The 23,368-nt window shown below is 44.0% G+C and overlaps 2 protein-coding genes across 3 annotated transcripts in view; both read left to right on the plus strand.

Moving 5' to 3' along the window:
• The first annotated feature begins 286 nt into the window (after positions 1–286).
• Positions 287–12,061, plus strand: e2f7 (E2F transcription factor 7). Its single transcript, XM_062518286.1, has 13 exons — positions 287–406; positions 1,172–1,264; positions 1,447–1,752; positions 2,072–2,234; positions 2,693–2,932; positions 4,325–4,483; positions 4,725–4,862; positions 5,349–5,531; positions 5,988–6,072; positions 7,704–8,061; positions 9,485–9,644; positions 10,116–10,519; positions 11,672–12,061. Exons 2-13 carry the CDS (start codon positions 1,172–1,174, stop codon positions 11,822–11,824), a joined length of 2,442 nt encoding a protein of 813 aa, XP_062374270.1. The 5' UTR covers positions 287–406; the 3' UTR covers positions 11,825–12,061.
• An 8,716-nt stretch (positions 12,062–20,777) lies between these two features.
• The window catches only part of csrp2 (cysteine and glycine-rich protein 2), a 9,544-nt gene continuing 6,953 nt past the window's right edge, over positions 20,778–23,368 (plus strand). The window contains exon 1 of one of the 2 annotated variants that reach the window (XM_062517775.1): positions 20,778–20,878. In XM_062517775.1, the coding sequence (XP_062373759.1) occupies positions 20,808–20,878 (71 nt within the window). In that variant the 5' untranslated portion in view covers positions 20,778–20,807. Of the gene's footprint in view, positions 20,879–21,063; positions 21,083–23,368 lie in introns of those variants that run through there. The other variant, XM_062517776.1, reaches the window with a different exon arrangement.

The raw sequence follows: 23,368 nt of genomic DNA on the forward strand, positions 1-23,368 counted from the left end.
GATTGGCTTTATTAATTAGGTTTCTAGGTGCGCGCCACAGCTAGTTTACACACCGGAGAACTCCTCGGGGGTGTGCAGCAGACCGCGCCGACTGCCCCGCCAACAAATCCCAGGAGGCGTGGTTAAACTAAATGCTGATTGGTCGAGAGGGGAGCCTCGACACCAAAGCTTGATGGCGATTGGTCAGATTGAGGAGCGAGTTTCAGAGCGCCAGAAAACAAGCTTGAGCGGGTGTTCTGAGCAGCAATGCAACTTCAAGAGTGGTCAGTCATACAGGAGTATCTGAGAGAAGTTTATTATAGAGGGAAAGTATGTCTTGTTGAGGAAGCACAGATGTAACAGTAGTTATCACGAATTTGCTAATCGTTGTCTATCGCGTGATTTATAATAAGGAAAAACGGCGAAGGTAAGTAACCTGAGGATTATTGATGGCTAATTTTGAGCTATCCTGATTTAACGTTATAGATATCTGCCTGTGGCTACTCGGGCGATAGGTCAGGTTAACCAGCTAGTGTTAACTTAAGACAGCGCTTAGTTGAACACGGGCTACATAATTCTATAGAAATGCTGATCTTTAAAGTGAAAGTGTTTGACTGTTGCTTTGCCTATGTGTGCGTTAAACATACTATTACGAAATCGTACTTGCTGACAACTGAAGCAATATTTTTGGACATTAGCTGGGTACCTTGTTAGCTTCTTAGCCTGCTTGCTAAAAAGTTACACTGCTAGTTACATTGTCATTTCTGAGCCATGTAATCATTCCTCGAGTGTTAACACCAAACTATTATACAAAAAGATTATTGTCTGATTACCCATCTACGTTTATGATGAAAATGGGATTAACTTGGTTGCCCAGACAAACACAGTTCCACAGCTAGCCAGCTAGGTAATGCAACCTCACCTAACATTATTTGCGCCAAAATTTACTTACCCCTTATGTTCGACAAGGGCGTAATCTTTGAGAAATAACATTATTTGAATCGTTTCCTTGTTACAATAGCCGCACCACAAGTTTATTAAAATGGCATATCTGCAATTTTTGCAGAATCGTCAGTTTTGGCTCAACATGAATCAGAATTTCCATCGACTGCAGTTTAGATCATTGTAAAAAATGAATGAATGAATGAATGACATTAACAATGATTTTTCTTATTGTTTCTTGTCTAAACAGATGGAAACTGATTGTCTGACTTTAAATGACCTGATAAGTCCGCGAAAAGGCAGAACAGCAATCGAGGACGACTTTGGCAAAAATGATCAGAAGGCAAGTACCCTCCTATTCACCCATAGGTGTGGACCATTAATATGGTCTTTGACTTACAACGACCTGTTGATTTATCTGACCTATTTGTGTAACAAGAGCTGTGAAGCATCATCTCCTTATGAGGGAAAAAACAACATTAACTAATTTGTACTTTCCCCCCTCACGCCAATGTATTTTTTTAGGAGAATGTAAGGCTAGAAAGAAGGAAAGTGACTCCTCACAAGAGTGACGTCGCATCCACGTCTATTAACGGCAAGAAGGCACCAGCCTCTGAGTTCATCCACATCACCCCCATAAAGCATCCTGACAGAGCCCATCCAGACCCCTGGACCCCCACGGCCAACCTGAAGATGTTGATCAGTGCGGCCAGCCCAGACATCAGGGACCGAGAGATCAAGAAAATCCTCTTCCGGCCCATTGAGAATGAAGAGAAACTGGTGGTAGTGGAGGAAGAGGAAGAGGATGCAGAATTGGATGACTCCTGCCAGGTACAGTACTGACACCCTGGCATGCAGAGACTCTCGAGCTTGTTGGACCTCAATCACAATAGAACCCCTCTGTAATCCGTGTTATCAGTGTTTAAGTCATCACTGTGAACAGGTTTCATTCAGACCAGGAAGAATAAATACATTTGTTTCCCTGATGTATGAGACACATTAGCTAGTCTGACTAGAACATAGGAGAATATGCTAAAAAGGTGTGTAGTTTAGAATTGTGTTGCTATGTTTTTGTATGTATGAAGACATATGTATGAAAATCTCTCTGTCTCTCTCTCTCACACACACACACACACACACACACACACAGTTTGATGTGGTGGAAGACTGTGGGGATGAATTTGAGAAGCGGCCCAGCCGGAAGCAGAAGAGCTTGGGCCTGCTGTGCCAGAAGTTCCTGGCCCTCTACCCTGATTACCCAGCATCCTCCGAGACCATCAGTATCTCCCTGGACGAGGTGGCCACGAGTCTGGGTAAGACTGTGCCACTGATTAGAGTTATCCGCCCAGCAGCCCCCCACCAAACACACACCCCCACTCCAGTGACATGGCCTGTGCCAGCTTATAATTGGATCCTACAAATCCGCTATCAACCCGAACACAGTAATAGAGCAAATGCTTGCTTCAGGGGACTTGATGATTAGGTTGTGAAATTGAATTTTTTTAGATGTTGTTTTGTGATTTTCGATACATAATTGTGTCCTCCATAGTAATATCTAACATAGTGAGGCCTCAGACCTGTCAAGACTCATTATCCTAGTCTTTTAGTTTTTGGTCGGTGTTCGTTTTTGTGATATAAGTAATGGCATGTAATGACCATGCCTCAATCATTTTTAAAAAACGAAAGTATAGTTGTGGAAATGTAATAGCATTATAATGATATGCAAATGCAAATAACTGATAGCAAAACCTGTTGGGCCTTTGCGAGACAGGTGTTGAGCGCCGGCGCATCTACGACATCGTGAACGTGCTGGAGTCGCTGATGCTGGTGAGCCGCATGGCCAAGAACCAGTACGTGTGGCACGGCCGGCCGCGCCTCAGCCAGACCCTGCAGGAGCTGCAGCAGCAGGGGCGGCGCCAGCGCTACCACCTCCAGATGGAGCAGACGACGGCGGGCGCGGCGGCGTGCGGAGGGCCCGCGCAGAGGAGCGAGGAGGGAGATGGCTCTTACGGTAAGAGGAGGAAGAGGAGGAGAAGGAGGAGGGGAAGAAGGAGGATTGGTGGGGGGTTTGTGCAGACGAAGGCTGAAAAGAGAGGGAGATCAGTGTGGTGATGGAGGGAGTTTGAAGGGAAAGTCGAACGAGGCGAAATCAGTGTTCAGTGTTTTTGATGGGTAACCGTTTTGTCTATCAATTATTTTGCCATGGGAACGGAAAGTGTGAGTCGCCAGTGGTAGTGTCGGGTTGTCGTTTTGGTTAGTGCTCAGCAGTGTGTATTGTTACTGCTGCGTTACTGGGCTATTAATAGCGTCCCCACCAAAAAAACACTAATACATCACAGTTTAGCGTCCAGGGCCTCAGCAAGCCACTCTACACAGGTAACCATGTGTCCCTCACTGGTGGCCAGAGTCAATACTTCCAGCTTTAGATAAATAATCCCAACTGCACACAAGCAGTAGTAGACCTAAACACAGGGCTAGCGCCTTCATTGTCGCCATGGCAGCAAGGTATGTGTATGTGAAGCCCAGCTGAGTGGCTAATTAGAAACGGCTAATACTGTGTGCTGTGGAGCAAAGAGTGCTTGGCGGGTGGGGGCTCCTAAAAGTCCTGACAGGATTTGACTGATTAAGAGAGGATAATGAGGAAGCAGATTATGCAGTATTATATGTTATTATAAGATAAACGGTTTAACAGTACTGGATATCATTTCTACTGTTTTAGTTGCTGCTCTGTGATGTGGAATGAAGAGTATTTGGGGTAGAGGTTGGGGGGTGAGGGGGTAGAAGCATCCCAAAAGACTTGATGGGGTTTTAGTGATTAAATCAAACTACTTTAGCAGTTATCTTATTTTCTGTGTACCTACCTCTGAATGAGAGCCTTCTGAAAGCTTTACAGCTTGTCCGGTTAATGGCTAAACAGCAATGGATGTAATTTCCACTGTTTCAGTTGATATTCTTAATTATTTGGTGTATTCTTGCTTAGATCCTGCTAGTCTGATAAAACAGCTTTAGTTCACTTTTGGAAGACTTATTGATGAGCCCTGGCACCCTGTTAGGATTAGGAGTGGGAAATTGGAGAATCTGTCAGAGGTGACGCCTTGTGATTTGGGTGTGATTTGGGTGATTTGTTTGACAAAACAGTCAAAATATGCATTGATCTCATACTCTAAGAAAAGTATCTAATGTCCTCCCTCCACCTAAACGCACAAAAGATACCTAGTTAATTGATTTATTAGTTGGTTTATTACGCAGTCATTTTTGTCTTGCTTTTACATTTTTGGCTCCTTTTTTGTAACTATCCGTGGAGGAAGTGCTCCATTTTCTCTCTTTGAAAATGTTGTGGGGATTGAAAGTGAAGAGTCTTGACGTGACGTGCGGTGTTTTCTTCTCTCGTCCCATCGTTCAGCCACGGCTTGCAGGAGGAAAGACAAGTCCCTGCGCATCATGAGCCAGAAGTTTGTCATGCTCTTCCTGGTGTCCAAAACCCTCACGGTTACCTTGGACACGGCTGCCAAGATCCTCATCGAGGAGAGCCAGGACGCTGCCAATCACAGCAAATACAAAAGTGAGCTCCTAGTGTGTGCACAAACACGCACTGACAGAGACACGGACACACGCAGAAACTGACCCACAAAGTTACCGTTTGTGTTATTACACTACTTCTCTAAAATTGCAGCCATATTCATCCACATTCTAGCAGAATACTATCATATACAGACAGACACACACAATGGCATGACCATAGCATGGCCTTGTTGATGTTAAAGTTCATTCTCTCCCTTTCTCTGCCTGTCTGGTCTCGGCAGCTAAGGTACGACGTCTGTATGACATCGCTAACGTCCTGACGAGCCTGTCCCTCATCAAGAAGGTCCACGTGAGGGAGGAGAAGGGCAGGAAGCCGGCCTTCAAGTGGATCGGCCCCGCCGACTTCGTCACCAGCACTGGTCAGTTAACACACGCACATCAGTCGACCTGAGATTCCTTTAGAGTCGATGCCATTCCTCTCATGATGTTGAGTGCACTGCATGCATGATCAGTCATTTATTCTATTAGTTAATAATGCAGTGCTGGTAATCATGTATAGAAATTTCCCTGCATATAAGCCGCATTGTGTATAAGCCGCAGGACAGTGTTTTATGCAAGTTGAAAGACACAAAACACCATATTAACTGCCCCCCTGTATTAACCTCATAGCTGAAGAAATTTTGCAAAATCAATGTATAAGCCGCGGCTAATAGTCGGGAAATTACGGTAATGTAGTTTGGACTGGGTTAATAATGAAGATGGTAATGGTTTTAATGTGTCGAAATAACTAGATATGTTTGTGATAGATATCATCATTTTTGTTAACATTTTCACTACTACATTGCTTTGGATAGATTGTTGAGTGTGATTGGCTAACTTGAGATGTATCCTTGGTTGGTCTGCAGAGGATTCTGTGGCAGTCAGTGGCATCCCCTTGCCTCAGGTCAACGCTGATGCCCACCTCACGGTGCCAGCGGGCAGAAGGGAGAAATTTACACGCCACGCCTCCTTTCAGGTGGTGCCCACCTCCGCTGCCAACCTCAGACTCACCAACTCAGCGCCCAGCACACCAAACCGAGAGAACTCAGGTATGACACACACACACACACACACACACACACACACATACAGCACTGTGAGCACACAGACATACGTGTATAACTATGTAACACATCCTACAAAAAGCACACTATATATAAAAACATGAGTGCAGGCCAGAAGCAGATATGCAGCAGAATGGAAACTGTGGTTACTTTCTGACTCGCTCACACACACACACACACACACACACACACACACACACACACTTGGCCACAGCATTTTCTCTGCAAGCACATCAAAAGCAACGGCGAGATGTTTAATAACTTTGACTTATGAGTTTAATTTGTCAGTGTGGTAGGATTCTATGTTTGGCCTCTCGCAGTCGGTTCCCATAGCCTGACTCCTCTGTGCCACGGCACATTCCATGGCTCTTATCTCGTCCAGCGCTCCACATGGTTTAGATCATTGGAGATGATTGACTCTTGCGGTTCCCCTGTGTGCAGGTCATCGGGTCGAACCCTTGGATTTTTCCAGAAAGCTGGGGAGCAGCAGCGCCGTGTGCCGTCGTCAGTTCGGAGAGGCCCCTGGGTGAGTTTCTATGTGTGTGTGTGTGTTTGTGAGTGTGTGTGTGTGTCTCACATACGGGTGGTTTGTGAGAGCACACATGGTGTGCTGTCGTCTTCAGAAAAAGAGGGCCACACTGCATGATGTACAAAAACATTGTTTCTAGATGCTTGTGCCTGGAGGAACAGGGAGTGCAAAGGCACGTGTGTTTGTGTGTGTGTGTGTGTCTGGATGAACCGGGAGTGCAAAGGCCAGTGTGTGTGTGTGTCCAGTGTGTGCAAAAAGCCAGTTGCAAAGCGGCAGTATAATTGCAGCAGCCGTTTTATTGACTCATCTTCAATGAAAATTCAGGATAACAATGACATTTTCTCAAGACGTTTGCCTGGAATGTTTGTCTCAAATGCTTCTGCTCCCCCATTAAACTGTTACCAGTTACCCAACTGCACAGTGACACGGCGTCTCAGTTTTCGGGGGAAATAATCGATAGCAGTCCCGTTAGATTCGTAACGAGAAAGTAATCACCCTCGCATTGTTTCGTCCTCTCTGGGATACGGAGATGGAAGCAGAGCCGTGCTGACGAGAGGAAACGGCTGCGGCAGAGAGAGAGATAGAGAGAGGCTCTGGTCTCGCAAGATCCCACTCTGGGACTTCACCGCGAAGAAGAAGGTCGCACACTAAGCGCTGGCCGCATCCCTCAAGGCCGAGTGTGTTTTTCAACGGGGCCCCGGCTACGGAGAAGTGTGTAACCCAAACTGCCTCGGTTTGGGCGATTTGGGCGATTTGCCCCCCTGGCGTACGCGAGTCATTTCAGCGTTGGGCCAGAACATAGTCATTTAGCTCTTAAGCGTTTATGTACCTTGGCCCTTGGCGAGAGGGGTCTCGGGCGAAGTATTTACGCACGTTGGCAGGGAAGTGATCTTGAATGGGTCGGGCGGTGGGTTGGTTACGCTTTGCTCTCTACGAGAGCGTGTGTGTTCGTTTGTGTGTGTCGTATCTGTGTGTGTGTGTGTGTGTGTGTTGCAGCGTAGGCCAAGCCACAGCATCTCCCCTCAGTGCTGAGGCTGCTCTTGTGCACGGGGCTCACACAGCTCACGTTACTACGGCAGGAAAATCCGCTCGCCGGCCAAAAGCGCTTTCTAGTAAACATGAGAAAGTGGTTTTCAGACTGCAAACAAAATGTCAGCTTGTCAGCATGCGTGCATCTACTGATACACTTTTAATGCACATATCATTTGATGCAGATGGGTTAAATGGTCGGTGTCTGTTATAAATCCAAAATCTAAACGGTTGGGTTATGAAGCTGTACTATTGACCGTACACATAGCTACATTTATGCCAGAAGGCAGCGGATCCAAGGGTTTCATGCAACACTGCACAAATAAAAGTGAAATGTTGACGTATTTGGAGAGTTGAGTCTGTTTTCATGGGTTGGAAAATAATGTGTTCAGATATGTCTCTATTTTCCAAATTGATGCTTTTTAATGCAGGTCCCTTTTTTTTAAATGGGTTCCGTGTTTGTACCGTACCATTTGTGTACACTTTCCGTTGTTTGCCGCTGTTTGAATAATGTTTGTTTGTTAGAATAACATGTTTGTTTTTGTCAGTGCTTATCATGAGTGTTAGCTAAAGGTTGTTTTTTTGTCTCTGTCTCCCAGTCTGCAGACTCCGGTGGGTCAGCGCTGCAGTCCCCAGGTGCGCTCCCCAGGCCTCGCCCCGCTGGCCGTGCCCATCTCCATTCCCGAGGGGGCCTACAGCCTCCCCACGGCACCTCACGGCGTCGCCAACGCCACCGCCTACCCCCAGCACCACCTGACCTACCTGCCCAGCCTCTCCCAGCCCTCCATCCTCATGCTGTACGGGGGCCCAGCCCCAGAGGGCCCTCACCCCTCCCAGGGGCAGGGTCAGGGGTCGTCGCCCAGGGCGGCAGAGGTCAGAGAGAAGAGGAAGAGCGTGGATGACGATATGGAGCCGAGGCAGGCGGGCAAGCGAGAGCGACGCGAGGACGAGCAGAAGGTGAGAGATGAGATTGGCACTGACGCATTAGCTCAGGCCGCAGAAAGACAGCGATAACAGACAAACAGACAAGCACACAGACAGAGATAGCAGACAGACAGACAAGCAGACAGACAGACAGACAGACATGATAGACAGACACAGATAAACAGACAGACTTGCATTTGCATTTCACTGTGCATCAGGGAGCAAGAAAGATTTCCCTGCCAGTGTCTTATAATCACAACAGAGCACATGTTTGTTGGTCTCCAAGGTGACCGGTCAGGTCCTCGCGAGCCGTGTCATTAGCATGGCAGTGCCCTCTGCTCATTTACACACAGAAACAACAGCAGTTGCCGGGAAGCCTCCTCAGGTCCCCGTGGTAACGGCCATTAAGATGTCCGAATTAGCACAAACTCCAGACGTCAGTCAGGCGACACACAGGGTTACTGGCCTTTATGACGGCCACATGATTTCAACACACGTCTGAAGGACTCATGTCACTAGTGCTAGAATTGGACCATTTCCCACTATGGGCGTTTTTTTTACGGTAACGTCTGCCGTCGCTGCTTGGCAAAGCCTGTAAAACTTGGGAAGGTGAAAATAGCCATTCAAATGAGTGATGAGATCTCACGGTCTCGGTCATGCCAGACGAGGAAGATGAAAACGTTGGTCCTCCATAAAGTTGAGTTGACATGTCATAACAGTCATGCATGAGTTCCCTTTCACGGTCACAGAGAAATCAGGGTTTTAATGTTCTCTCCTCAAAATGAACTTCCTTCATAACAAAAAACTTTCTTAAATAAATGAATTACACTTCCTTCTTCTCTCTCAAATGAGATTATTAGCATAACATATTAAGCACTGAATACTTGAATGAATAGAGGCTGTATTTTAAACTCAATGGCAATACTCTCGAGAAATGGATACAGTTTAATCATTTCTATGAAGGAGAAATCCACTCAATTATGTTTAATGGGCGAAGTGAGAAATTTCACTCAGCGATCTGTTTCAATTATGTTTAATTGACAAGTGATGGAAGCTGCTTCCCCACATCTTAATGAAGAGCAGGAAATATCGACTGAAATGTTTCCCTTTATGTGTTTTTTAATGAATACACAGCGATCTACATTAAGTCAAAAATGATGATGGAGGAAAACACGGAGATGACCCTGATGAAAAACTATACGAATCTTATAGTTCTGTGGGACATTCTATAGAAGCACTATAAGATTGTCATATGGGGGTATTACTAAATATCATAGAGGTGTTATGTCACTGTTACAATAGCATAACACTTAATGTTAATGTTTTAGCAGAAGAGGGCTCCACTTGACCATACCAGGGCACTTTGACAACAGAACAAACAGTCCAGTTGTCTTCACTACTTCTCTCTTCATCATCTAAATGAAATGTTTTGTTCCCTTCTCGTTGTGTTGCACAGGCTGAACCAGAGTGTGCTCAGCACAGCTCCAGAGCGCCTACCCACTGCCTGCAGCTGGGCGTGCCCGTCAGCGAGGCCCTTTCCCGGGACGAGGGAGAGAGTCGTAGCCCCGCGGTGGCCCAACCTGCATCACACTACCTCTACGTTCCCAACTCTGCAGGTAGGCCCTCCCCCCTCCCAGCAGAATAATCACCTGTGGCTCTTTCGAACCAGCTAAGCATGTCCCAGAGCCCATCTAGATGGAATGTTCTGGTGTTTGTCACCAGAACAGACTTGTTGTAATTGTTGGAAATCAACCGTGTTGTCGTGCAATCAATGTTGAGCGCCATACATTAGGATATGTGCCATTTTATGTGTCAGTGGTGTATATATTTAACGAATAGAATTCAAGTTCGGTTTTTCATACCTAACTGTCTGTGTAGTGTAATGGATCACAGTGAGTTTACTATCACAACTATTGTTATTACTGCTACTAGTAATTAATGAACTATATGCTAAATAATTGTAATAAAATACAATTATATTCATTGTATCATTCCAACATTTGTGTCTTTGCTTATGTATTCATTTTGTTTTGTGAAATGGGAACAAACGAGTCATAGTCCTCTTCCTCCCTCTCTCGTGTGTCCAGGCCTGAACTTCCTGCTCTCCACGGGTCACTCTGCGGGCGGCGTGGCCCTGTCCCCCGGCAGCATGGCGATGTCCCCTGGCGCCATGTCCTCCCTGGCCGTGCCCTACGTGCTGGTGCCCTCCTCCGCCCTCTCCTCCTACCCGGCGGCGGCGCTGCTCGCCAACGGCGCCGTGGACTCCTCGCACATCGCCCACGCGCCGGGCATCGGCTTCAACGTGCCGACCATGATGTCGCCGGCGCACTTCGTGGTCAGCCCGGGCAGCTTCGCCCTGGCCGGGGCGTCCCCCTCCGCCGCGCTGTCCGCTGCCCAGGAGCAGCACTCCTTCCTGGGGGTCTCGCCGATCCCTGCGTCCCCCGCCACGGCGCAGAGGCAGCCTGACCGCTTGCACCTCACTGACCCTCACGTGAGTCCGCCTCCATCTCTCCACATGTTACTAGAACTGCATTACAAACACTAACAGTAGACAGTAGACATTCCTATTCATAGCAACACTACCGTAATTTCCCGACTATTAGCCGCGGATTATACATTGATTTTGCTAAATTTCCTGAGCTATGAGGTTAATACAGGGGGGCAGTTAATATGGTGTGAATATGGTTTTGTTTCTTTTAACTTGCATAAAACACTGCCCTGCGGCTTATACACAATGCGGCTTATATGCAGGAAATTACTGTATGTTCCGTGTCAAACCAGAAGATAAATGTTTTATTTTATCATAAATCGTGGGGGGTATTGATAATGAGTGTTATTAATATTGATAGTTCATAATATGCATTGTGCACTCATTACAATCTATGTTAATAAAAAGCACCATCAAGGCCCCCAGCACAGTACAATGTGGCTTACATCCACTTTAGTTACAATGCTGTGCGCCATACAGAAGGCACATAAACCCAACAGATACACTCATGTTCCCAGAAGAGCCATCCAGTCCAGGAAGGGCCATTAGCGAGACTTGCTGACATCTCTCCGCTGCTAAATCATCCATCACTTTTTTTACGTCGCTGGCAAATGTCATCTTGTTGACTTCAATGGAGGATAGAATTGAAGCGGTGCACAGTCCTGCTTTGAATTCTTAAAGGCTCTTTTCGTCTGGACAGCCTTCAGTAAATTCTGTGCTCATCCGTAGAGGGGGGGGGGATTGCTGACTTGAGCCGATCATTAGCGCACATGAATCACCACAGAGCTCCTCTTCCTCGTCCTCTCCCTCTCCCGAGGCATCCTGCGTCCCGCCTTCCATCGATCAGACCCGTCCACAGATTTATGCTCTTTCTTTTTATGCTTTTGCAAATGGAGTCGTGAAGATTTAAACGTGACAAAACGGGGCGTTAATCAGAGCTGCTGCTGCTGCTGCTGGGGTTTTGGGGGGCGGAGAGGTTGTAGTGTCAGAGAGGAAATTAAAATGCGGTTAGATTGATATTAGACTTTTGAGTGAGTGTGTGTGAGTGTGTGTGTGAGCAAGAATGAGTGAGTGAGTGAGTGAGTTATATGTGACAGAACTGGCTAGAAAGTGCTTCAGGATCTAATCTCTCTCTCTCTCTCTCTCTCTCCACAGACGCCTTTGACCCCTAAAGAGGCCATGGCTCCCGGCTCTAAAGCTTTCTTCCAGACGCCAGGCACCCTGGGAGGCACGCCCGTCACCTTGGAGACACGCAAGCGAGGCTCTGCCCAGAGGAGACTGGACATCGGCAACCCAGTGGCCAACTGAAGGTCACGTGGAGGTCGCCCCCCCCCCCCACACACACACACACACACACAGATGCCTCTGTGGCGGCGTGAAGTGGTGCTTGGTGGGACTCCGGCGCTCCAGCGTAGCTTCGGTGGTTCACACAGCAGCGTGGACGTGCTGAGCGGGCTCGAACAGCTGCAACGACTGACGCAGGGACTTCACTTGTTAAAGTCTTTCATAGATATCAGATGATCACACTGCCCTCTTGTGGTCACTGTGAAGCACAGGGGAGGGGAGGGGGGGGGGGGGCATTTAAAATTCAATCCTTGCTTCTAGGCATGACCAAAAAAAGAAAAGGCTACCTGACCCATTTCCCCTGTTTAAATTGTTACATTATTAATAATTATTATTAATTATTACCCCCAACATTATTTATATGTGATATTTTCTTGAGCACTACATTTTGGAAAAAGAGAATATATGAATGGTATTTCAGGCCACAGGTTTTTATTGGCTTACAAAAATCCAGTATGTTCAGTTCCAGTAAAGTCTAAAACAGTTCATTTAACCAAGCAAAGCATTATAGGCCTGAAGATAAACAGAACCTTAGTGAAGCTAAAAGCTATGTCTATCAGTGTTAGAATCTTATATTGAACAGGGTAATGTTTAAGAAAAAAATAGCTATACAAAATAGCAGAAATTATTGGGTTTAGGGTTTCTAAGAGTTTTCAAGGACTGTAATGGTTAGTTTGTTATACCATGTGTTATATTAGACCTCAAGGTTTTGAAGAAACCTTCCATTTTCAGGAATGCAGTCCTATTTTTCTAAATATGCAAACACTAGAGTAAACAAAGTAACACAAAGCCTTGCTTTTTGGTTGTGATTGTCCTGCGAAAGTCTATATTCAAATGTTTTTTCAGAATGTGCCTTGATTTTATCCTGTGTTGTGTTGTGCATCTTTGTACATGCACCCATTGCTGAGTGACTTTAGGGTGATATCCCATGGGACATGGGTTTCATATCCTAAATGGACTTTTCTTGCCATTGTGCCATTCCATTGGCTAATCTTGTGCCAGTCGTTATCACTTCTGACATTAAACGCGTTCCAGGAAGCCTCAGAGGTCAGGAACGTTTAGAGAACCCAGGCATAACGTTTAGAAAACACTGCGTGGCGCGGTCTCTTCAAGCAGACCCCAGCCAGAGCCACACTAGCGAATGTCGGAACATACTTGAAATGAAGTGACAATGTTTCTCACCTGGCAAGCACCCAGGGTGGCTTATCACTTATCCTAGGTACTGTAAGAGAATGTGCCAAATATCTCTGTCCTGGTGCTTTTGCGTTTGAGTTGCAGGAAGTTTGGTGCATATAGGATGATTGTGTTCACACAAAAAAAATGTGAAACGATCCATAACTTGAACTGTGGATACTTTTTTTTTTACCTAGCCTGATGTTTTGTAGTATTTTGTTATTATTAATGTCTGTGTACTCTTGTCAGTATGTTGATGCTTCAACATGGCTGTATGTTTATTTAATGCTGCTTTTTAATACTTCCATTGCACTGTTAGTTGATATCCCTCCGACTGCTCCTGTGTAGGTCATATGTACATCCATTCATTCACCACAGTGTTCCTTTTTAGAAGTGCCCTTATAACAGTCATGGACCAAACCGGTGTCATATTACACGGCAAGCTTTTGAATAAAACTGTTAAATTACATGGCTGGTCATTATGTGTCTTTTTTTGATAGGCTTTAATTTTTTAGAAAACTATGTTTATAAAATATGTAAGTATGCATATATAATACTATGATTGAGATAAGTAATCAATCCATACATTTTCAATGTTTAAAAATTGGATGCATTGCTAAACAATGTCCAGCAGATGTCAGTGCCTGAGAGCAAAGCAGAAAGAGATGGACCCAGAGAGCTATGGGCAGTCAGTCACACCAATATACTGTCTAATTATAGGTGAATTGACCCAGGCACTCTCACAAAAAAGTTTAAAAAGCTTTTAATTCATAGGCTTAATCATGAATGATCATTAAAAATGGCAACATGTTTCAACCTTGGCTAGGCCTTCATCAGGGCAAAGTCACTGCTCTTGATGACTCATCTACAATTTAGTGTAATGAAGGTAATAAAACTTATGAAAGCTGTTTTTCTATACTACATTGACAACCATAAACATAGGTATGGATATACATACACGTCCAACATAGGTATGGATATACATACACATGTCCAATGAAATTGATCTAGTTATTTCATCCCTATATGGATATTTCATTCAAAGCAAGTTGTGTGCAACTTTAAGTAATTTTATGAAATAAACATTGTCCATAATTTGGGGGGTTTGGGATCATTTGTATTGAAAAAAGATAAATAATTTTCAAGAAGAAAGATTTTGTTCCTTTGGTTCTAAAGCTTTGGGAAAAGTAGAGTCTACCAATGTGTTATAATGGTTATATAAACCAAGTCCAGCCATGACCATAACTCACACTGGCAAATAATGGATAATCAAGAGAGACTGTACAATTTGACAACATTCCATAGAATGACGTATTTAACCATTTTGTGTATGTCATAAAGGCACCATGGAAAAATTGTGAAGTCATCTAGAACACAACACAGTGTAACATGGAATTCTGGCTCACTCTTACTTTATTGTGTGCAGAAGATAGTTAATTTTGAATTGTTTGTTGAATTGTTGTATTTTAATGTGCTTGTTCTTTTTTTTCGCTTGCTGCCTAGCAGCACGGCATGATGAGGATGGCGACATGCGCCGACTCATTAAAAAGAGGGTAAAAAAATACACATTTCAACAACTGACAATAGAACTGGAGGCTTTGGAGGTTATAGTCAACCAGGATCATGGAAATAAAAGCAGGAGGAAGATGAAAAAAAAGGAACTCAGAAAGCTCCTCATTACTGAGGAACTGAGGAGAGCCACATATGCTGGACCAGACGTAATTGAGGAGAGAAGAGAACGACCAACCCTGCCTTTCCCAGTTCCAGATGATCTAATGATTGTGTTGAAGGAGCTGGATGTTACGATTGATGCAAAACATTTCCTCGACAGCACTCCGAGTGAGTAGTAAGTCGGGCCAGTGAGAACAATAGAAACAAAAACATCTCAAAACATTCAGTTGACTGCTGATTTTAACATTATGAACCTCCGGACAGATTATGACACTGTGGAGAGCTCTCTGGGAGTGGAGGCAGGAGACAACCTTGATGAAAATGTGGTGAACGTCCTGAAAGCCCTGGAATCTCCTCACGGTAAGATATGACATTTTAGCATAAGTACATACAATGACAGTATACATCAAGAATGCGTTGTTCATGAATGTCATGTCTTCCAGGTCTAACACTAGTATGTCCTGAAGACCAAAAGAAAGATGTGATGGACAGCATGACAAAGGATGGTACGTACTGTAAAAGCAAAAAAAAATCAAATATATAATTACAGAACTAGTTGAAGTAGAAAAACAAAAATCTTGTTTCTGACATAATTTCCACCATATTCATGTATGATGATAGCAGGAAAGGAACTAAGCGCAGGAGACCTTAAGGCTTAAAATAGCCCGTTTTGAAAATGGATGGAGGGAAAAGAAACTGTGTCGAGGCATTGGACCAGAGACAAGGAGAAGAAAAGATGACATGTTACTGTTTTCACAATAAACCAACTCATCATACTTCTGTTTTTGTGATTGCTGGTTTATTTTTGCTGGTCCTGTTCACAAAACACATCAATAGCAACTTAAATTCTACTCAGTATTCACAATCATTTAAATCAAACCTGAAGGTTCTCTTTGATGTACTATCAAAGTTCTGAAACATTTATCAGCAGCAAAGTATAAAGCTTTGCATGCCAGTTTTGTCCAGACAGCCATGAAACTGAAGGCCGCATACAATAACAGATGTGTTACTTCTTTATTTTGCAGGACTATTAACTTCATTTTCGACCAAAAGACTAATGGATTTACGAAGATATCTCTCTCTTTCCGACTGTTTCAGACCTTAAGTAGCTCAAATATCTTCTCCCTCGAATAGTACAGCAGTTTGTAGTCATACAAGCATAACTGCAAAAGCATTTTGTGATGGTGATTTAATCGTGACTACCATTCAGGGTGGGTAAACTGATAATGTGCCACTGAAACAGTGGTGACGGCAGCAGAAAGCGCCTTAAATTGAAACTAAACCCTGAGAATATTAGCTCTCATGTCATATGCATTTATCATCAGTGTGGGAGTGTACTGAGTCATTGATGCTCGAGGGTAATACCATTTATGGGTTTCATGGTGAGCGGTGATCTGGATAATTGCAGATGTGGCTCTGAAAAGCTGTAGAATAGTTAGGTGACAGTAATCATGTTAACTGGAGCTTGTGATGACATTCATTGTGGTTTGGCTGCAAAGCTAGGACATCAAAAAATCTTTCTTTCTTGCTTGACAAAATGTCTTGTTTATTTCACTTATCTGAGTTACATGTGGATGGAATACGCTCTATTTTAGGTTTTGTCCATCCACACCTGCATACCCCTTACCATATGTTCCAAAGTAAAGTCAAATAATTTCCTAATTGAAGCCACTTCAGAACCTCTGCATCTGTATTTGGACTCGCTGGTGTGCTGAGTTCATTACACGCTGAGTGAGAGAATATATAGCACGATCACGGTGTCCCACCCAAAAAGGCAAGTCACACAGTTCTGGAACAGCTCGACCAGATGGAATAATGACCCTATTTTAGTGCGCATTTGGATGCAATCACATGAGGAAACTTAAAAACACCAGAGCCTGAAACAGCCTTTGTCCAAGTGTGTGTGTGGGGGGGTAACCTTATATGTCCTTTGTCTATAATGCTGTAAGCACAAAGGGTGATGCCTCTGATTTCCCAAAGGTACCTGAGGTCGTATGGTCAAATATAACTTTAACTCATGCAAGGTGATTCTGGATTAAGAGTCTTTCTATAGGGTCTTTTTTAACATCCAAGAACAGCATCAGAGTCATATTGTGTGTGTGTGTGTGTGTGTGTGTGTGTGTGTGTGTGAGAGAGAGAGAGAGTGTGTGTGTGTGTGTGTGTATGTTTGTGTGTGTGTATGCACGCTACTCATAATTAAAGTATCATTAGAGTATCTATCCATCTATCTCTATCTATCTATACCTTGCTAAAGTTTTCCAGTTCCAATTTAATGAAAATGCCATATAGACACCTCTAAAAACAACACCTCATATCATACCTCAAAAAGCAATCATATCAACTTTTCTTTGCGATATTTGAGTTTTTTTTTTTTATTCACTGCCTTTTTTGTCAGTTTTCGTCACATTGGATACCACCTAAGGTAATAATAATATGTATTATTATACAATAATATCTTGTAATAATACCGCCAACATGTTGCTGTTGATTTACTCACACACTGAACAGGCCTCCACAGGCCTCTGTCCTGTGCCAACAGTTAATGTGATTTCAGTCATTTTGTCATGAGTCATTTAGCATGGTAGCACTCACTCAAAGAGACGATGTTTCACACACTCTCAACCAACTCATGGATCCAATACTGAGGTAAAAATATCTCTTCAAGGGGGAGCGCTGTGGCGCAGCAGGCCTGCGGTCATGTCCCGATCCCACCCCATCTCTCTCTCCCACTTGTTTCCTGTCTACCTCTTCACTATCAGGAAATAAAGGCAAAAAGCCCAAAAAAATATACTTAAATATATACTTTAAAAAATACATATATGTATAATTAAAAAAAAAAAAAAAAAAAAAAAAATCTCTTAAAGTCCCAACAGTTAGGTATGGGTGGTGAGTGGAACACATGCGTAGGGTGGGTTGTGTTTGTGCTGGTGTGTGCGGATTTTGGATTGTGCAGTAGTCATGTTTAACCTGACTTCACCTAACTAAAGTAATGTCGGTTACTGTTACACTGGCGATTCCTTGCGGAGTTAGTTGTGGTGAACGGGGTAAGCTGGTGTGTAGGTGGCAAAATCACAGATAATGTAATACCTCCTGTGATGGTGAACTGCCATCAGCCATTCACTGTAAGCTATGGAAAAAGAAGGGAGGAGGGCCGTCCCACTAAATCTTCAGCAGCGCTTACTGTTAATCTAAGACACATCATGAATCTTTTACTAGTCTAGAGACACCGCAAAATGAAAGCGCCTGTTACATATTTTGACATGACTTCCTCAGAGATGTGCTCAGCCTCGGCTTGAGGAAATCCTCAAGCCTATGACCACTGTGTGTATGTGTGTGTGTGTGTGTGTGTGTGTGTGTGTGTGTGTGTGTGTGTGTGTGTGTGTGTGTGTGTGTGTGTGTGTGTGTGTGTGTGTGCGTGTGTCTGTGTGTTATTTTTACCCTAAAAGGATCCCATACCACGAGCTACCTGCACCATCTGTTTTGCATTATTCCCCCTGGTCTCTCTCTCTCCTTCTCTCTTTCTCTCTCTCAATCTCTCCAGTCCAGTGGCCTATAAATTCTTGCTGAATGACATTTCTTATTCTGTGCATTCCAACCCAAAGACCTTGCTGCGGAGTGAGTGAGGAAAGCCAGTGATCAGCCCTTCTGGAGTCGTTCCACGGAGCGTGGCGAAGACTGTTTGCACAGAAAACACTAAACAAAATAATCTCATTGTCCTCCCTTTGGTTTGGAGTGAGAAATTTCTTTCCAGCTTGTTTTCCACATAAGTCAAAGTGTGTGAGTTCCCTCATCTCCCCCAACACACATTCACACACACACACACACACACACACACACACACACACACACACACACACACACACACACACACACACACACACACACACACACACGTGCACACCCACACACACACATGCTGGCACGAGTACAGGTGAGAAGAGACAAAAGTAACAGGTGTGAGAGTCCTATTCATTTGGTCTCCTATCCGACCTTTTAGTTATTTCCAGTCCTAATGCAGCGGAGACACACCGAGGTGACAGAAATGCTTCACCATAAACAGCATTGCATGAGAAGGGCACTAGAGACTCTGCTGAGCTGTGATGTGAATGCAATGAAAGGCTTGGAGTTGTGTTGAGAGAAGGGCAATTACAACGTCCTCTTTTCCATGGGATACAAAAAACAGCGATTAATCTTTCATAATGTGGAATCATAGTGCTAACACACACGCACACGCACACAAACACACACAGTCACAGACACACACATGTGTGCGCGCGCACACACACACACACACACACACACACACACACACACACACACACACACACACAGACAGACAGACAGACAGACAGACAGACAGACAGACACATATACACATCTGGGCTCCATTTTTTTTTTTTTTTCAGATGTAAGCAAACATGCCAGCAGACACTCTCTTTCTACAAGACCAGACAAACAACACACACGGCCAGGGGGGAGGACACAACTTCTGTCATGGACACGGGCATCCATCTTTGTTTTGTTTCACCAGGCCAGCTCAGTGCATTCCTATACTGAGAGCCTTCGGTCTCACTGGAAGATGCTTATTACGCTATGGTGTACTTGGGAAAGCTTTTGTTTTCCTTCTCTGCATCTGGACAAAGACAGCAATGGGTAATTACAGTAAACGTCAGCCAAACAGTGGCCCTATTGTACTGAGCGTCTAAAACAGCCGAGTAGCATGAAGTAATTAAAGCAAACCACCCTTTTTAAAAGATATCCCAAATCCTCCAGCTTAACATGAATCGAGAGTGGATGACTAACTTGAAAGCATGCCGTGGTGAAATGGTTCACTCTCAGAAGATCCAAAACCACACACCCTCCACTGTCCACACTGTACTGCACCACCACATCTCAAAAGCGGCGTGCCATCACCCATCACTCAAGTCGCACCGATGTCACTAGCCGGTCACAGATGAGTCAACACGGGAGACACTGCTCCAGACAAAAAAACACTCAGTCGCGGTGATCGACGGCGTGAGAGAGAGAGAGAGAGAGAGAGAGAGAGAGAGAGAGAGAGAGAGAGAGAGAGAGAGAGAGAGGGAAGTTGATGACAGTGTGATGGAAACTCTACATCGCCTTCCCTGAGTGACTATGTGGCCTTGGAATATAATTTCATAATTTGAAAAAAAAAAAAAAAAAAAAAAAGGTTCCGATTCTTTTTCCAGAATTGGATCTGAGGGAGCTGAAGTCCCTCTGATATTTGGAGTACTCCCAACCCAACTGAAGGTTGTCAACAGTGGGCTACAGTTGGCAGGCTGATGATCAAAAAACAAAGAAAATGCTGCATTGTGTGAATATGTGTGTATCTGTGTGTGTGTCTGTGAGTGTGTGTGTGTGAGTGAGTGAGAGAGAGAGATTACATTTCATAAACTGAGAGACATCACATTATTTTAATCAATCTGACATCATGATGGAGGATTAATATTTTTACTAAACTGCAATAATAAGTATCGTCCAATGAGTATATTAGTTAGAGTAGGTGCTGTGAGGCCTAGTTCTTCTTTACTCTTTCTCAATGTGGTGACTGAACATTCTCTTTGTACTGACGCACAAATATGTATTATTCATACTAGTCATACTCAACCTTACAGTTTCAAAATCTCATACCTTTCCATCCAACTTCTATTCTATGCCAATATTCTTCATACACATCTTCAATTACAAGGCCAGATAAGACTGACTATGCAGGAATGCGATTGCAGAGAGAGAGAGCGCGCATATTTCACATTGTGGAGAGTCATGGAATTCCATAATCACCTATTTATTTCAACTTGTATGTAGTAGGCCTGTAACTCAAGAAAAGCATGCCGATTTAATTGAAAAGATTTACCCACCAATAGCTACCGCAACTCATGTAGAGCAATAGCAAAAAAAACGTAGGCTACAATTGAATGGGTACGTCCATATTTGCAAACTTTGATCGAATTATGATTCTCTCTCTCTCTCTCTCTCTCTCGCTCGGTCGCTCGCTCTCTCGTAAAGGTAGTCCCAGCGAAGCCGAATTCCCCACCCCTCTCGATGGCCACTCCTACTCACTTTCTATGACCACCTCAAATATGACATGACCAAAGTAGATAAGTTAAGTAGCGCCTGGAATCATCGTGGGACGCAACGTCGACATCTGGAAACGATGTAAGGATTTGCACATAATGTTTTTTTTGGGCGTGACTAAACGTGGACTGGTGTCTTGGTCAATATTAATGAGTTTGAAGTTGAAATATTATAAGTTCGACGACATGAAATGGATTTACTTGGGATGGCAGTAGATTCAGGGAGTTCACTGAGACTAGGTAGGCTATGCCATAGCCTCTGATGGTTAGGCTACTCGGCAGTAAGGTAATGTAACAAAATATCTCCAAAACGTTTGGGTACTTTACTATCAATGTTGTGATCGATTTGAGCTGATGCATCAGTACAATCTTCAGACGTTGACGAAGTTGTGGTAGGCTATATTGATCAGCTCTGGTATGATCACAAAAATACAGTAAACTTTGTCGGTATGATTTTTGTGGTTGACTTTTTCTGAACCGTTTTCTATTTAGTCGCTTTTTTAGATCATTGCATACAAGCGACACAAGTCTAGGCTATAGGCTATATATGTTGTAGCCTACTCGTTTGTTTTTTTCACACGCCGTCTATGAAGTCAACCTGAGCTAAGCGAGCTATTCACATCTTAATGATTATCCTTTGTGATGGACGCATGCCTCTGCCTGCTCATTGGTGACACGCCTATTTTAATAGCCTACGGTGGCGCACCTGAGGGCGAGCGAGTGGGATCTTATGACGCAAGTAGTCTGCATCCCTTCCTGTAACGACATGCCACATGTCTCGTCTAAGGATGTCCTCGGAGTAGATCGGGTTTTCTCTGAATCAGTGTTGACGCCATAGCAACTTGTATTCAGATCACTTCAAAGACAGATGTAGGAACCACCAGACGTGGGAAGTAATTTTGACTAGACACTGAAGGCAATCCATCTTGGTTAAGGGATTAATGTATTGTGGTTGTGTAGTCAACATTCTCTACAGATTAAGTGTACGGGAGATCAATGAAGTGGTTGTACACAGCTGGGGCATAGTGCCCTATTTACTGTCTCCCCTGATGATGACTAAAAAGGGTGATGAGTACAACTCAGTCTCGTGTTTCACAATGAAAACAACCTTGAAGGGAAGCACATTTACTCAGGGAAGACAAAATCCTCATATAGAGATAAAACCTTTGAACAAAAGCACAGGTGCCACAATTATTGGCACCCTAATAATAATAAAAAAAGAACTGAAACTTTTATTTCATTCTTATCCAACTTCTGTTCGGTAATCAGAGTGCTTGAACTTTTTTCAAGCAGTAATCCATGATTTCCTGTTGGTCATAGAGGCCTTAGTCATCTTTCAGCATGGGAACACACAATTCAAAGAAAGGGAAAGTGTATTGATCTCATTTAGTGGGTATGTAAAATAGGCACTTGCCTGAAAAGGCCCACATTTTCAGTTAAAACAACAGTTCCAATCTAATGGAACTGAAACTTCCCTGGAGGAAGGAGGACCCATGTCTATTGCATCCCTCTACATTCAGTGAGGAAGAGGATCAGAGGTAAAATTCCATGCATGAGACAGGACCTATGAATCAGGAAGATCAGGAGATATTCTGTAGAGAGGAATTCTCTCAAATCCAACATTTTGTACTCTCCAACTTGAGATGTTATAGATGCCTTGAGATAGAGAAGACAGAACGTTTTTATTGGCAAAGGGAGGCATTGCAATTAAATAGAGGGGTGCAGATAATAGATTAGATCATAATTACAGCGGTGCCAATAATTGTGGTTCATGTGCTTTTGTGGAAAAGAAAAAATATTTCTTTATGAGGATTTCCCCCCTTTCAGAATGAAAGAGCTCATCTTCAAGGTTGGACTTAGAAATGTGGATAAAATGGCAAAAGATGTTTCTACAGTATACCTATTTCTACTCCTCTCTACCAGGGGTCCCAATACATGTGGAGGGCGGTGTAGAAACCACACAGCAGTGGTATTTGTGAACGAACCCTTAAAGAATAATGTTAAGTTAAAGGGGGCTTTGGCTAATGTAGAGGTCTTCTCATGTCCCACAATGTGGGTTTAGCTATTTCAGCTTCAGTCTTTGCCCCATTACTAGTTAAAGCCCCAGGGGACCTCTTAATGTGTGTGTGTGTGTGTGTGTCTCTCTCCTTTTGATCCTCTTTCACATGTTGGGGCAGGTCTCAGTCTGTAATAACGTGGACAGGATTGAAAGCTTTACGCGGGAGCCGCCTCCATGCTTGATTAATGAGCAGCGCTTGGTCTGTGGTCGACGCTGTGAAAACGGAGAGCTCGCTCTGTCTTCTCCTCTTTTTTTTGTTGTTTGCATGACATCATCACCGTCGTTTGGATACGCTCACTTTTCTGCCTCTCTGGCGACAGATGTGAGAACGGGGTATTAATTTGTGTTTTATGTGTCTGCTCGAAGTAAAAGGGGGGGGGAAAGCCTCACCAGTGCGCACACGCACAGATCGAAAACACATGATGTGTACGATGTCTTTTTGCACAAACAGCAGTGGCCGATTTTATTTTTGAGTCGGACACAAAAATACAGTGACCATCTGTTCGAAAATTG

This window comes from Sardina pilchardus, chromosome 17 (assembly GCF_963854185.1).
Source record: "Sardina pilchardus chromosome 17, fSarPil1.1, whole genome shotgun sequence".
NCBI lineage: Eukaryota > Metazoa > Chordata > Actinopteri > Clupeiformes > Clupeidae > Sardina > Sardina pilchardus.